Source organism: Centrocercus urophasianus, unplaced genomic scaffold (assembly GCF_019232065.1).
Source record: "Centrocercus urophasianus isolate 14NV4802_14NV808 unplaced genomic scaffold, USGS_Curo_1.0 seq_9, whole genome shotgun sequence".
Lineage (NCBI taxonomy): Eukaryota > Metazoa > Chordata > Aves > Galliformes > Phasianidae > Centrocercus > Centrocercus urophasianus.
In genome coordinates, this window is record NW_024885532.1 from 1086078 (window position 1) to 1101208 (window position 15131).

The following is a 15131-nucleotide window of genomic DNA, read 5'->3' on the forward strand; positions in this document are numbered from 1 at the left end:
AGTACTGTTTCAGGTAAAAGCATCTGAACAGAAGAACTGCTCTATCTGGCAACAATACAATTTTAAAGAGGTTTAGGGTCCTCACAAACTTTTCCCATGTACTGTAAAACTGTAGAAAGAATTTCTCTCAAGAGCAACTTCATCTGCTGAACTCTTCAGACAATCCTTTCAAGGAGCACAACTCTAAGAAAGAATGGAGGAAGGATAGGAAAGAAACTGATATTTCAGTATTTCCACTGGGATTTGACAGACTGAGGGAATATGCTATGAGAAAATAACATTTACAGGCAGTTCACATTACACCACTCGCAGCTTTTGGTACGTAGGGAAAGCAATACTGGCAACAGTGACTCAAGTGTCATACAAGGAAGTAGAAACTGCCTTCCTCCTACATGCCTGTCCTTGAGTAGCCCAAGTAAAATCACTCTCTTTACTTTCCAAATACTGAGCTGGTTTCTCTAACTCAAAAGTGGGGAACATCTTAAGAGCTGATCCTCTGCCTTAAACCAAAAACAAATCACCATCACCAAAATCACACCTGGGAACACATCTACTGTCAGCCAAGGGCACACAACCAAAATGATTGGCTTTATCTCAAGAAAGCTCATCTCATCCACAAAATTTTCTGGGGGGGGAGGGGGAAAAATCATGAAAGCTAACTCTCACATTTACCTCCTCCTTAATCATTTTAGCAAGCAGATCATGTCCTCAGAACCACATACGTCACACAATGTCCTGAAAATCTCCATACTAAAGAAAGCAGATTATTTTTCTTCATATTAAGATGTTGAAACACAGCACTTTCTTCCCATCTTTACATGATATTCAACTTCCGCAGGCTCAGTCATATGATCAGACTGCTGCATGGTTACTCTACGTGATTACTGAGTTACAGTGACTGCTTGCAGACTTAGATGCATGACAAATGTGGGACAGTCAATGTCTCTCTGCAATTTAGATGCAGATCTGGATATCTACATTTGCTGATGTGTTACATACTTACTGAGAATGAGAGTAGCCTAGTTAGCAGCTAACCAGTCAAAGTGAAAGGTCAGAGAGCCATTTAGGCCCTTACCTACATTTACTCAGCCAAAAAGCAGACCAGAAATTATATACTCAGTTCAAACGTAAAATGTACAATTCTAGGAATCCAAGACCAAAACTGAATTCTAGCCTAAAGCTATGGAGACCCCACTGGTACTTCTTTGGGTCATATCTGCACTAGTACAGAAGGAAGTTTTACTTTGAGCAATGAATTACTTACTCCTTTTCAGTTCTTGACAACTGACTTGCAGTATGAGTCAAAAGTTTGAGTGACTACTGTTTAATTTTCCTCTGTTGCTTTAGCAACTAATTTAGAGAGTCTGGATGTCCAGGTCTTAAAATCACTTAGAAACCATTTAATCTCTAAAAAGTCTTCCACCACCTCTCCCTTTCTCACGTATACATAAATCAGTGTCACAGAGAAACAGAGTGTTAATGTTTCACAATACTGTGCTTTGATTTCCTCTCACTTTAAGATTAAACATTTTCATATTGAGAAGTAAGCACGTTGCCAGAACAAGAACTGAGAGAACAACCTGACCATATACCTGAAAGACTTAGAAGAAAGCAAGAGAAATCTCTCACTAGGCCTTCACGGAAGTATTTTACTTTGGAGTCAAGATACAATAATAGGATCTTCTCTACTGAATGAATAAAGAAACCTATTATAAAGGATTAATTCAATATCATGTTTTTCAGTTGAATGCAATATGTTCAAGCAAAATATTCTTTTCAAAACATACCACTTAACATAATCACTAAGAAAGCACATAAGCAACACTGTTCAGAGAACCAAGGAAACTGGAACTAAGATTTTAGGACCAATATAGAATCTCACTCAATTACTGAGACAAAACTCTGTTCTACTTCTGCCTCGAAGCCCAACTGAAGTTGGAAACTACGTGACTGAAGAAAAGCAGCTATGACTGTCTGGAGTTTCAGTTGGTTTGGAAAAAAGCAAGCTACTCCACAGCTGACTGGGAAAGCATTTCCATGTAATTTCTATGTTATGTCCATGTTACATGTTATTATGCAACAGTCCAGAAAGGAGTCACTGGAAAAAGATGCATACACACACTCAGAATCAACACTGACATCGTGTAAATGCTGTTGCAGTAACTATGGCCTCAGTTAATCAGAACTGGATGACATTCTCACACAGTGCAAACAGCAGGGCTGCACTGCAATTGGACGTGCAACTGTAGACCAAATGCTTGCTCCTTACTGAGCAAGAAGCAGCAGGAGCCCCTGCTACATGACTTTCAGGATAAGCTACTGCAGCTTTACTGCAAACACCAGCATCACCTGGCACATTCATTATTGTAATGGTTACAAAGCTGCCCTGCAAGTGTAAACTGTAACTGCTCTGTTTTCCACTTAAAGACTCACTAGAAAGATTCCATGTAGCATCTCTAATCTGCAGTACATAACTGCTTTCTCCATCACACACTTCAAAGAATGCCAGTATGACAGCATCAGTTACACCTGCAAATTCTATTTATGCTGGTATAAAGGACAGGCAAGCTGTTTAAACTAGCAAATGCTGAAGAATAAATGAATACAATAATTAATCCTATTTATTCATGTTCTTACAGTAATTTGATGCAACAGAGAGGGAAGCTTATTTTACATATTTCCCAAAGATGAAGTTGATTTTGTTCCAGGGATTATTTTTGCAGCATAAGGTTGCTGTAACACAAAATATCCACTGAAATAAAAACTCACTCAAGTGAATAACAGCCAGCCAGACTTGTATGGAAACTCTGGGCACTTTCTGATCACAGAGAGACTGCTGTCAGCACTTTCATGAGGGATGCAGAACTCCTTTGCAAATGTGAAGAGATGCAGATGCGTGCCACTGAATTACCTGATTTTTAACATCACAGTAACTGAACTAAGAGCCTAGGATCCTTTGGCAATCACTGGAAAGAGCCTGATCCATGAGGGCACCCAGTTATTTCCCACTGTCACCTGATTATCATGAAGCATGTAACTGAATGCTGATTTACACTGAGTCACACATCACTAACCCTACATTTCTGGTTGAAGAAGACTGATCTCCAGTATAGATGCCATCAAGCAGAGATCACAAAGCATTAGGCACATATGAAAAAAAAAAAAAAAAAAAAAAAAAAAAAAAACAAACCACCAAAAACCTCTTCAAAGTGCTGTGCTGCTTCATGCAGCACCTTCTGGTTTCATCTTCTCTACTCCATCCCAACATTGGTCATTTATTCACACGATGCAGCTTAACTACGATACCCTTCAAGAACAAGGAAGACACAAACTTATCTATACATTCACATTTCTCTGAAACATCAGAGTTGAGATCTTGCCTTAGAAGCCAACATTAAAAGCTGGAAAGCAGTTTTTCCAATTCAGGACTCCAACTTACCACATTTTTAAAGTCGTCTTCTGCTTCATCAAATTTTCCTTGCTTGAGCAGCAGCTGTCCCCTCTGTAATCTTGCCTGAAATGAAATAGAAGGCAATTCTTTTCTATTTACACATTAGAACTCAAGGAATTATCAAAATCTGTTTCTATTACCTTTAGCAGAAGAAAATGATTTCATTTTACTGCAGCTAACAAGCTGAGTCGGAGACAATATCACCTGCTCTTTTGCCTTCCTAAACTAACAGCATTCTTAAGAGGCATCTGACAGTAAATAATTACTTTACACCACAGCTGAGAGAGATGCACTTTTCTAATAAATAGCAGTAACTCCAGACATCAGCAGAAGAACTTGTTCACTTTGTTTCGTACAACTTTTAGAACGTTAACCTTCAGCTGCTTTCCTGGTTATAACTTCTCACAGATTTGTTTTGAACCAACAGAAATAAATAATTTTTTAAATTTCCCACATTGAGTTCTTCCACTAAACTCTCAGAGCAACAGCCAGTACATATCAAGGCAAGTTAATGATCTATATGATTTGATTTATGATACAAATACAACACTGAATTTAACACTTGCTACTTTACTGGAAGTTATCCAGGACATGCTACTGAAAATGGAAATGAGGGAACTGGGTGGAGAGGACATCACCCAACTACTTAGTCAGACTCTCTTCATATAATAAGCACAAAAGAGGTAAGAGTAAGTCAGGACTTGTCCCACGGGAGGGCAGTGAGACCAAGAGAGGAGAAATGTCTCAAATCAAGTAATAGGACAGAAGAGAGAAGAGGCATCTGCTCTCCCTTTCCCCACCCCTGAGAGAGCAGCAATGGTAACTGAAAATGGAACAGCTGCAAAGGAGAGAAGGAAAGCATACAGGACAAACCCACGAGGAACATGCACTTAATGAAACCATTAGTTTCCAGAATAAGTCTAGACTGCTCTTGGAGTATTTGCAAATTCAAGTACATACACTACTGCTATTACTTTATCGTATTTAAAGCTCTGAGTTATAATGTATTTTCTATTTCTGTTTAGCAAAACCTGACAAACAGCCTCCTTTGAAGTAATATTTCTTTTTTACGCTTGAACAGTTTCCAATTTCAAGAATACTTACGGATGTGAAGTCCTGCTTTAATTCAACCACTTTACTTAAATCACGAATTGCTGCTTTAGATTTGCCCATGGCTAAGTACACTGTGGCTCTTCTGTAATAAGCAATGTAGTTATCAGAGTCTCCCTCTGCAAGCAAATGAACAGCAATCAGAATACTGTCTCCAAAGTAAGTGAACCTTTGGGTACAGCTGAACTGTAATGACTAAAAATATATTTCCTGAGTTTTAAGCCATTGGAAAAATTATATTTATCAATGAAACACTTTTTCCAAGTAATTTTATGCAGTTTAATTATTGCACAATAAAGATTAGCGAAACACAGTATATTCCAAATAACTCAGACTTGTAAAGGTGAAATATGCATATATTTTCAGCTTTGTACAAAAAAAAAAAAAAACAAAAAAAAAAAACAGCTCCTAAATACTAACCCTTTATCTCAAACTGCAGGCCTGCATTTGAAAGCATGTTAATTCATCATTGCCCATTTCATCGTATAAAAAGCAAACAAGTAATCCCAAAATGACCCAAACGTTAGACCAATGTCATTACAGATGCACAAACCCTTTACATCACCCATTTAGACAGAAGCAACTCATTCCTTTAACATATGGTGGGCACCAACACCCTCTCAATGGCAGAGGAAAAACATGCACTACATAAAAACCTGCAGGCTAACTTCAAGGCCAATACGTGGTCTGCCAGTCAAGCTGGCAAGATCCTGCAATTTTAACATCCTTTAAACCCAGCACATGCACAAATATCACTACAGAAAGGGAACATAAGCCTCTGAAAACAGTACTTAAGTTCCTAATACTCCTCACCATGCAGTATTTCAAAGAAGTAGTGACAGTTACTGTAGGCTCCCAAGGAAAGGTAATTTAGATCACCCAAACAACAAAATGCAGTAAAAGACAGTAGACTATTTACTGGATTTCAAAAATATACTCCTTTTCACTATCAATGAAATTACAGACAATAAAACGCATCTAAGGAACAAAACAAGGATGTCCCTTGTTTACCACGTCCCTTGTTTACCTCATTTGAGATTACAGTTGAGCTTTAAAGTAAACATGTGGCTTTGGCAGCCGCATAGAGGCAAAGGGAATAAAAGACCATTTCCATAGCACGAGGCACTGCCGTAGCACAGAAAAAGAGACTCCCTTCACTCTCTGTACTTAAGAGAAGCTGATCTTACAGAACTAGGACAAAATACTAAGAGCTCAGAATCAGCAGATATTTCATTCTTTATACATTTCATTTTTATACCAAGACATCGATAGTAATGAGCTGTGCTACTGAGACTTTTCCGTCTAGCACCATGATTTTATTCACTTCAAAGAAAAAACAATGTGCTTGTAAATGAATGTATTACAACAAAGTCCAACAATTTAAAGCCCACAATATGTGACCAAGAAAATACAGCGTTAATAAACAATGCTTTTTATTGGTGCTGTCTGTGTGCTTGTATTTCAATTCAAGGATGTGGACCATCAAACTTACTTGAAAATTTATAAATCAGAGTTGTTTCAACATAAACATCACTTTCTTCAAATACATACCAATAGCTGCATGAAAATGAGACAGAGCATCTGCCAGTTGTCCAGCAGCCAATAACTTCTTCCCCATTTCAAGCTGCTTTTCTACTTCGGCATTTATTCCACACTCAGCTCCTTCAAGAAAAACAAAGATTGATTTCTGAATGAGCAGTATGATTATACAAAAGACATACAGAAATAATATGATCCACACAATAAGCATCAGTACTGGTGCTGAAATGGAAATCCACATCTTCCCAAGCAAAATGTCTCTGTGGTGCAAATTCTGATGCGAACAATTAAAGTTATCAATGCCCTTCCATTTAACCAGTGGTATGAAACTCATATTCAAGCAGTACGTTTTGGAAGGGACAGCTTTTTAGTTCAAAACTAATGAATCGTTGCTGCTCTGTCACCAGGGAAAGAAGGCTGTCATGAAGGAAGGAGCTGATTTTTTAAGTCCGCGCTGTAGATACACCAATTCAGGCTCAGTGAAGAGACTGCCCAGAGAAGCTGTGGATGCCTCATCCCTGCAGGCGGTCAAGGTCAGCCTGGATGGAGACCTGGGCAGCCTGAGCTGGTGGCTGGCAGCCCTGCTCACAGCATGGGGTTGGAACTGGATGATTCTTAAGATCTTTCCCAACCCATAATCCTATTACTCTATGAATTAATCTTGAATTAAAACAAACAAACAAACAAAAAAACAAAACAGCAGCACCTTGACGCTATTTTACTTTCTGAGTAAAAGCTACATTACCTAACCACATTAAAGATACCAAAATTTCTCACAGAAAGGTGATCAAGCAACAAAATATTTGTAATAAAAGAACAGTAATTTCTGAACATCAAGTCATCAGTATTTTAGAACTAAGACCTTTCAGCACCCAAGATCTTATTTTTCTTTTCTCACTCTTCAGTACAGATCATAATTCTTTCATTTACACACTGTAAGGAAACTACTGAGCTGCCTATTAAAAAAAAAAAAAAAAAGATGTCTTCTGTATCCACTGAAAAAAGCTCTACCTGTTATCGTTAAGAACTCATGTGACTGAATTCAAAGGCTTCAATGCTATCATTTGCTTTATAATCCCAATATTAAGCAAATTCCTCTAAGTTAATGAAAACAACTAATAAGCCCCGAATTCTTCTTGCTGTAGTTTAAATACATGAAGTTAAAAAGGTAACACTACTTATCATCTAGCCCATTTAGGGAATGGTTTTAAAACACATTTTAAAATCTATTCTGGGTGTTTTGCATAGAATACGAACAGTTTAGCTGACAATGATATAGAAGTGTTTCTTGACAGCAAGTTTCTCATATACAGAGGTAGATGAGGTACACTTCAAGGCAGTCTTCATGTGAATACCTTTTTCATTAAAAAAAACCTGCTATTCTGTTTGGATTTTGCACCATGGGGATTTTTTTCCTGCTTTTAAAGCCTAAACCTTTCATCATCAACTTGTCCACCCATCATCTTTCAAGATGACATAAAGATTCTCACACAGTTGGATATGAAGTCTATAGCCAGAAGTAAATTGGCAACAAGTCAGATAATACCATAAGCAAACATGAAATGTTCTCCCCACATAGAAACATCTGAAATCTTTCAAACTCGAGGAGCTGGATCCTAGAAGCGGGCTGTACGTTGCTCTCTGATACCCCTAACAAAGGCATTCAGGTTTCACAGAATCTCATGGTTTTTTTACTGAGCATCCTTATTTCAGATTTAGGGACACCGGCACTGCCCTAAGAACAGCCTCCACTACAGGGTGTGCCTGTACTATTCAGAGCCTTTCATCCGCACAACGCTCGCTACAGTTCTACAGTTACATAACACATTCATCAGGAGAGATCTTTCTCCTTGAAAACACTGAAGATGGTAACAGAAGAAAAAAAAAAAAAAAAAAAAAGAAATGAGGCAAGTGACCGCTAATAGTAAGAAAAGCAGGAGTAACTTGAGTAGAGAAATAAGGCAAAGCAAAAACAACAACAGAAGTACAAGTGACTGCAGGTTCCTTGCCTGCAAAACAGAACTTGTTACTGGACTTGCATTAAAATCTGACCCTAAAAGCTGCTGAATGTGGTAAATCAATGGAGAGTCTCCAGCCTGTACAACCAGTGTAGCCACAAAGAAAATTGACATATACCACTAGTGCACTGAAACTCTGCACAGACCTGATCATTATGCTGCTTTTTCATGTAACTATATGGCTTACACATTTTTTGGCAGCATGCAAATGGTGGCTCTGAATCAGCCGCCCTAGCAGACAGCTGAGGAGCAGCACCAAGCAAAGGAGCCAGTGCTGCTGACCCTAAGGAACCAAATTCTGTGCATGGCATTTGGGCACCTCTTGGCTCCTCAGTCTGGGAAACACAAGAACCAACTCCAGCCAGTCTTTCCAGCAGACAGATATCAGTCAGCCAGATAGAGACAGCTCGGTACTACAGCTAGAAAAGCTAGCCTTGCTCCAGCATGAAACTAACGATATGTCCAAGCACGCTATGTGAACACTTGCACTATTTTAACCTGGATATTATTATTCCTAAAAGGTGCCTGATGAGCTCAAACCAGCAGACACAGGAGCCCCAGCTGCTGGAGCATCAGTTGGAATAGGTTCAGAGCTTGAGCCAGCCCCAACACAGGAGTGGAAAGATGCACCCCCAACAAGAACTGGCACCAGTACTGACACCTGAAAGGAAAGAGGTCAGGAGGAAAGATAAACAGGTGCAGCTAACTAGTTTTTCCAGTTAAATATGTTCACTTCAAATAAATCACAGCTTCCTGGGAAGATTTTTGTTTTATTTCAGTAACAAGTGCTGAAACTTCCAGTTACATTTTCATGTAATCAGTCTGACTCCTAATGTAAAAAGCTTTAAAAAGCCTTCCAACTTCAGAACAGCGTCAAAATTTTGCATTTACCCAGATTCCTGCCTTGGAATGGTACACTACTAAACTTTTCTTTTTCCATTTTAGCAGAGAACTTGAGTGATTGTTTTGCCACGGGAGGCAGCAATCCCGTTTTGGGATGGTTTCAATTTGAATGATTATGTGTTCAATACAGGTGTCACGTTTGCTGCTGTTTTTACATAGGTTTGAGCTTCAGTTTTGTATGCATGTAAGCAAGTTTCTCAATGACAAGTCTGAGCAAAGGAAGAAGGGGACAAGCAAACAGTGTCATAATTGACACAAACAAGCCTGAAAGAAGCCTCAGAGCACAGCAATGCTTCCCTCACCCCACACCACACAACTACCCTTCACAATCTGTGGTGAGATTCAAAACCTTCCCAAACTCAGGACAAAAAGATGCGGAATGGGAGTGAGAGAAACACCTAACTGTACCCACAGTAATGAACTGAGCTCTGTATGCTTGAAACCCACTTCCCTTTATTCAGTTTCCTTTGTCTGAGGACAGCGCATGGAAAGAGAAACAATACCCCTCTATCCCTTCCAGTTGTCATGTTTTGTCACTATTAGTGTGTACAAGTCCTAAAAGATCAATCTTCCCAAGAGTCAACTTGTATCAAATGGGAAGGAATTCAAGAAGCAGGACAGGAAGGGGCAAAACAACTTTCCACAACACCAAGGATTCAAAAAATATTTCTAACTGAATTCATTTAATAGTCAGTCATAATTGCCCCATCCCTGGAGGCATTCAAGGCCAGGCTGAACATAGCTCTGGGCAGCCTGGTCTACTGGTTGCCAATCCTGCACACAGCAGGGGGGTTGAAACAAGATCACTGTGGTCCTTTTCAACTCAGGCCATTCTATGATTCTATGGTAATTCACACTCATAGATAATAACTAAAATCTGACTTTAATGCAGCCTGACTTATTCACTGCCTCACAAATTAACTGCCACAAGACATTTCTACAATCTAGTCAGCAAATGCCTCTGAGTTTAGAGAAAAGTAATACTGTGAGGAAAAAAAACAAAACTCTGAACTCCATAACATTCTCAGGAAAACGAACTTCTGATGAAGGTGTTAACAAATTCACCAAGTTCCAGAAACATCACTCCTCAGCCTACTACTCTATTCCAAAACTTCTATACTGAACTGAAGTCACGAAAATATTCTCCAAATAATGAAAAACAGCATTAATAATTCTATATAGCCTTTAAATTGCACACTTGAAACTGGTCAACAACACTGAGGAAAGAATCCTTAGAAGGAACATCGCTGTCACAATCAGAGAAAGAAGTATACGTGGACAGTGACCACTGTTTTTCCCCTAGCAGCACCTGAGCACTATTGCAAGAACAGCCATCCAACACCACAGAGGAGCACACCTGGACAGCAGGCTATCTTTGCCACCACATGCCCACATCACCTCTTGGCCAGCTGAATTATTCTTTAGTTTAGCACCTTAAGGAGCAAACTTCTAACAACAAGCCCAAGTCAGCCCTTAGTCTGGATACTTATCCTGAGCATTGATAGCTTCAGTTGCACCTTGACCTACCAGCACCTGTGAGAGAAAGTTCCTCAAGTTGAACTACCTGCACCACTGTATAACCAAGCTGCACATTTCACAGCAGCCTGAGAATAAGTTTGACTGCACAGGTGTTACTGATAGCGTACTCGAAAAGAAAACGAGGCCGCGGGAGGGGCGGATAAAACCGGTCTGCTGATTTTCACACACTAATGGGGAGGCAGAAGGAAAGAAAACGATCAAATAAAATATAAACAAGTTCACCACAACTATAAGAAGCATCGGCAAAGCTGCAGGTCGGGCACCGACAGAGGCAGAGAGCCGGGAACGCCCCGGGAGCCCGAATAAGGACTTAAAGGGACGGAGCCGCGAGGAGCAGCGCTGGGGGACGCCGCCCGGGACGCGAGGCACGCACGGCGCCGCCAGGGCCCCGGCGAAGGGCCGCCCTACGCCCTCGGCCCGCTGAGGTGGCAGCTCCCGGCCTCCTCCCGCCCGGTGCCGTTCCCAGAAGCGCCCTCCCGCGGGACGCCCCGCCGCCACGGCGCTGCCAGCCACGGCTCTCCCGGCCCGGCCGCCGGGCTTCTCAGAAGCCTGCCGGCGGGGTGGGCCCTACGCCGCCCGCCGCTTCTCACGACGCTTCCCCGCCCCCCTCACCCTGATACTGCAGGTCGAGGAGCACCAGCAGGAAGGGCAGCGCGGAGCCCAGGCGGCCAGCAGAGGCCGCGGCCGACACCATCGCCGCCGACACCCGCGGCCGTAGTGGCGGCGCCCCGGCCCGACGGCTCCGACTCGTGCAGGGAGGGTCGTGGGCGCCGCTGATTGGCCGCTCCGCGCCCGCCCGCCCCTTCGCTCTCCCGGAAGGTGGAAGTGCGCTGCAGGAAGGCGAGGCCGCCGTCGTCACAGCGCATGCGCAGTAGAGCAGCCGTCATTCTGAATCGTCCCACCCGGACTCTTCGGGCGGCGCGTGCGTTGGGGGCGGAGCGAAGCTGACGCTCTCAGTCGGTGCCCTGAGTGGAGATGGCTGCTCCTCTGAGGGCTGTTAAGCCGGTTAGCAAGCGTTTGCTGTCTCTGTGCCCGCTCCCTACTGTTGTAGGTGGGCTTCTCCTGGGGCAGGGGAGCTGGGGAAAACAGATTAAGCTTACGGCTGGCAATGCAGATGATTGCCGTTACCCGTCCTGGCTTGAAGGCGGTATGTCAGGGCTGCTCGTATTCTACATCAGCAAGCAATAACGCACAAGTAAATTGATGCTGTCTCTTCATTGCTGAGAGAAGCGAGCATGTTTTCAAACTATAGCTTTTACCGTCCCTGGAGCACAATCCAGTTTTCCACCGAAGTGGGGCGCTGCTGAGGGTCAGCATGCAAACACTACTAGGGAACTTACCGAACTGTAGAAAAATCAGTGATGTGACTGAACAGAGCGCAGTGTTCTTGTGGTAGGAGTTCATTCTTGACCTGTACACTGAAACTAAAACCTGTGTGAGATAGCTTGCAATCTAACAGGCTTATGTTTGGAGACATTTTCCCTTTTTTCCATAATTAAAATGTGTGTTTTCTTAGTAGAGAGAAGCTAACGGTGTATGTGCCAAGTTGTTGTTTCAAGTTATCTGCTGTGTGTTGTTGGACAAACAATTCATTTTGGGGTGTATTATATAATGTTAAAGCCTACCTATGCTTAAAAATAAAAATATAGTTCTCACGAATTCTGCTAAGCAAATGACAAAGCTGAGTCTCAGAGTCTGATGCAGCAACCACAGATTTCCTTTTTCTTTCTGGTCACATTGCTCTTTTCACCCTAGATGATATAATCTGCAAGCTTTCTTGAAAGATGAGAATGAATAAGAGAAAAGCAAGTTGTCCCTCTCCAACATTTCATTTGTAAGATGGTGCTTCAAGAGTATCACCTTGAAACTTGACCTGCAGAAAATATTCAGAAATAAGACGTTGAAATAATAGGAGAAGTGATAGATGTGAAATGAATAATTGATGATGTTCTGAAGATGTCAGCATGAGCTGGAATTTGACAACTCTTGCACTATGGATAAGACAATATAAGAAAGCTTAAAAATGAACCAACCAGAATATAATAGCTGTTACAGTATTCTATCCAAGAAAATAACGTAACCAAAGCCATATAAAATTAGTACGGCGGGGCAATTAGCACCTCAAGCCCCTAAGATAACCAAAAATATAATCATGAATGATGGTTTACTTAATAGGCCCTCAATTACAAGATTAGTGGAAGAATTTCCAGGGAACTACAGGCCTGTTAGCCTGACCCCAGTGCCAGGGAAGGTTATGGAGCAGATTGTCTTGAGGGAGATCATGCGGCATGTGCAGGGTGACCGGGGGATCAGGCCTAGCCAGCATGGGTTCATGAAAGGCAAGTCCTGTTTGACCAACCTGATCTCCTTCTATGATCTAGTGACCCATCTGGTGGATGAGGGAAAGGCTGTTGATGTGGTCTACCTAGACTTCAGCAAAGCCTTTGACACTGTCTCCCAAAGCATTCTCCTGCAGAAGCTGGCAGCCAGAGGCTTGGATGGGTACACTCTTGGCTGGGTAAGGAGCTGGCTGGAGGGCCGGGCACAGAGAGTGGTGGTGAATGGAGTCAAATCCAGCTGGCGACCGGTCGTGAGTGGTGTTCCCCAGGGGTCGGTGCTGGGGCCTGTCCTCTTCAATACCTTTATTGATGACCTTGATGAGGGCACTGAGTGCACCCTCAGTAAATTCGCAGATGACACCAAATTGGCTGGAAGTGTGGATCTGCCTGGGGGTAGCGAGGCCATACAGAGGGATCTGGACAGGCTGGAGAGCTGGGCTGAAGCCAATGGGATGAGTTTCAACAAGGCCAAATGCCGGGTCCTGCACTTCAGCCACACAACCCCAGGCGACGCTACAGGCTTGGGGCAGTGTGGCTGGAGGACTGCGTAGAGGAAATGGACCTGGGGGTATTGATTGATGCTCGGCTGAACATGAGCCGACAGTGTGCCCAGGTGGCCAAGAAGGCCAATGGCATCCTGGCTTGCATCAGAAACAGTGTTGCAAGCAGGAGCAGAGAGGTGATTGTTCCCCTATACTCAGCACTGGTGAGGCCGCACCTCGAGTACTTTGTCCAGTTTTGGGCCCCTCACTGCAAGAAAGATATTGAGGCCCTGGAACATGTTCAAAGGAGGGCAACAAAGCTGGTGAGGGGTCTGGAACACAGGCCATATGAGGAGAGGCTGAAGGAGCTGGGAATGTTCAGCCTGGAGAAGAGGAGGCTCAGGGGAGACCTCATTGCTCTCTATAACTTCCTGAAGGGAGGTTGTAGTGAGCTGGGGGTCGGCCTCTTCTCTCGTGTCATTAGTGATAGGACCAGGGGGAATGGCTTCAAGCTACGGCAGGGGAGATTCAGGCTGGACATGAGGAAGTATTACTTTTCAGAAAGGGTGGTCAGGCACTGGAATGGACTGCCCAGGGAGGTGGTGGAATCACCGAGCCTGGGGGTGTTCAAGGAAAGACTGGATGTTGTGTTGAGGGACATGGTTTAGTGGGAGCTGTTGGGAATAGGTGAACGGTTGGACTGGGGGATCTTTTAGGTCTTTTCCAACCTTGGTGATTCTATGATTCTATGATAATAGCAACAATCTGAAATAAAACTCAGTATTTAATGCTGGAATACCAAGCACAACGGTTCAAATCCCTTAAGACAAGACAAAAGTACTATGACGAAAGTATCAAATAGCATTTTGGATAGATGCTTGACGAGCACCTATTGGAAGGTCAATATTTCAGGCTGATACAGTAATGTAAAGAGCAGTGTGTAATGCCAACAGTACTGAATGATGTAGTCAAAGAAAAACTGTTTGTCTGTGATACAAATCTCATCAGGCACACAGATGCCTACACATTAATTCTTGAATGAAACCATAAACCATGTAGGAACGTTCTTGATGATCATACATCCCAAAACATTTATAGTTAAATTAGAATGTAACTATAGACTTGAGAGGAAAAAGAATATACCTTTAACACATATTCTCTTTAGCAACTTCAGAAGCTGACAGTGCAAGAGAGGAAAAAGAAAAGACTGGTGCACATGACGTGAACATTATGTTCTGGAATTTGACAAATAGCAGAGCAACACAACTGTAATGCAAAAAGTCTTTTAAAATGATTAATCAAAATTAGGCTGGCATCAGAAGCAAGTTTCTGTAGCAGTTTTGGAGCAGATGGCAAAGACAAAACTAAGTTTAAAGACAAGGAATTTTCTGTTACTGCTGGTGATACACGGAGAAACAGCAGAGGGCATCCACTAGCAAGGGATGACTTCTTAAGTCACTCACTGCTGTTTAAAAGGCAGGTGAACAGAATGGAGCGACATGGTGTAGGGATATTGTTAAGTTTATATTTCTGCTTACTAACTGAGAAACCTACTGAGATATCATAAGATACTGATACATTACACACAAGAACACACAACGTACTGGAAGGACCCTGCTCAATACCCATGAGCAAATATGCTTGACAATGTTTTAATTAGTAACTCTGTTTCCAGAAACACTCAAGCAAACCAAACCATTTCCCAATGCAAGGGAAGAGGCAGTATGGCAGCTGTTACCTTATATACACA

General features: G+C 42.3%; 1 protein-coding gene across 1 annotated transcript in view; it reads right to left on the minus strand.

The window, feature by feature from the left end:
* The window catches only part of DNAJC3 (DnaJ heat shock protein family (Hsp40) member C3), a 31824-nt gene extending 20536 nt beyond the window's left edge, over nt 1–11288 (minus strand). Inside the window, exons 1-4 of the mRNA XM_042838853.1 lie at nt 11173–11288; nt 6113–6223; nt 4556–4680; nt 3440–3514 (exon numbers count right to left, since the gene is read on the minus strand). Of these exons, the coding sequence (XP_042694787.1) occupies nt 3440–3514; nt 4556–4680; nt 6113–6223; nt 11173–11254 (393 nt within the window). The 5' untranslated portion in view covers nt 11255–11288. The remainder of the gene's footprint in view (nt 1–3439; nt 3515–4555; nt 4681–6112; nt 6224–11172) is intronic.
* Nucleotides 11289–15131: the final 3843 nt, after the last annotated feature.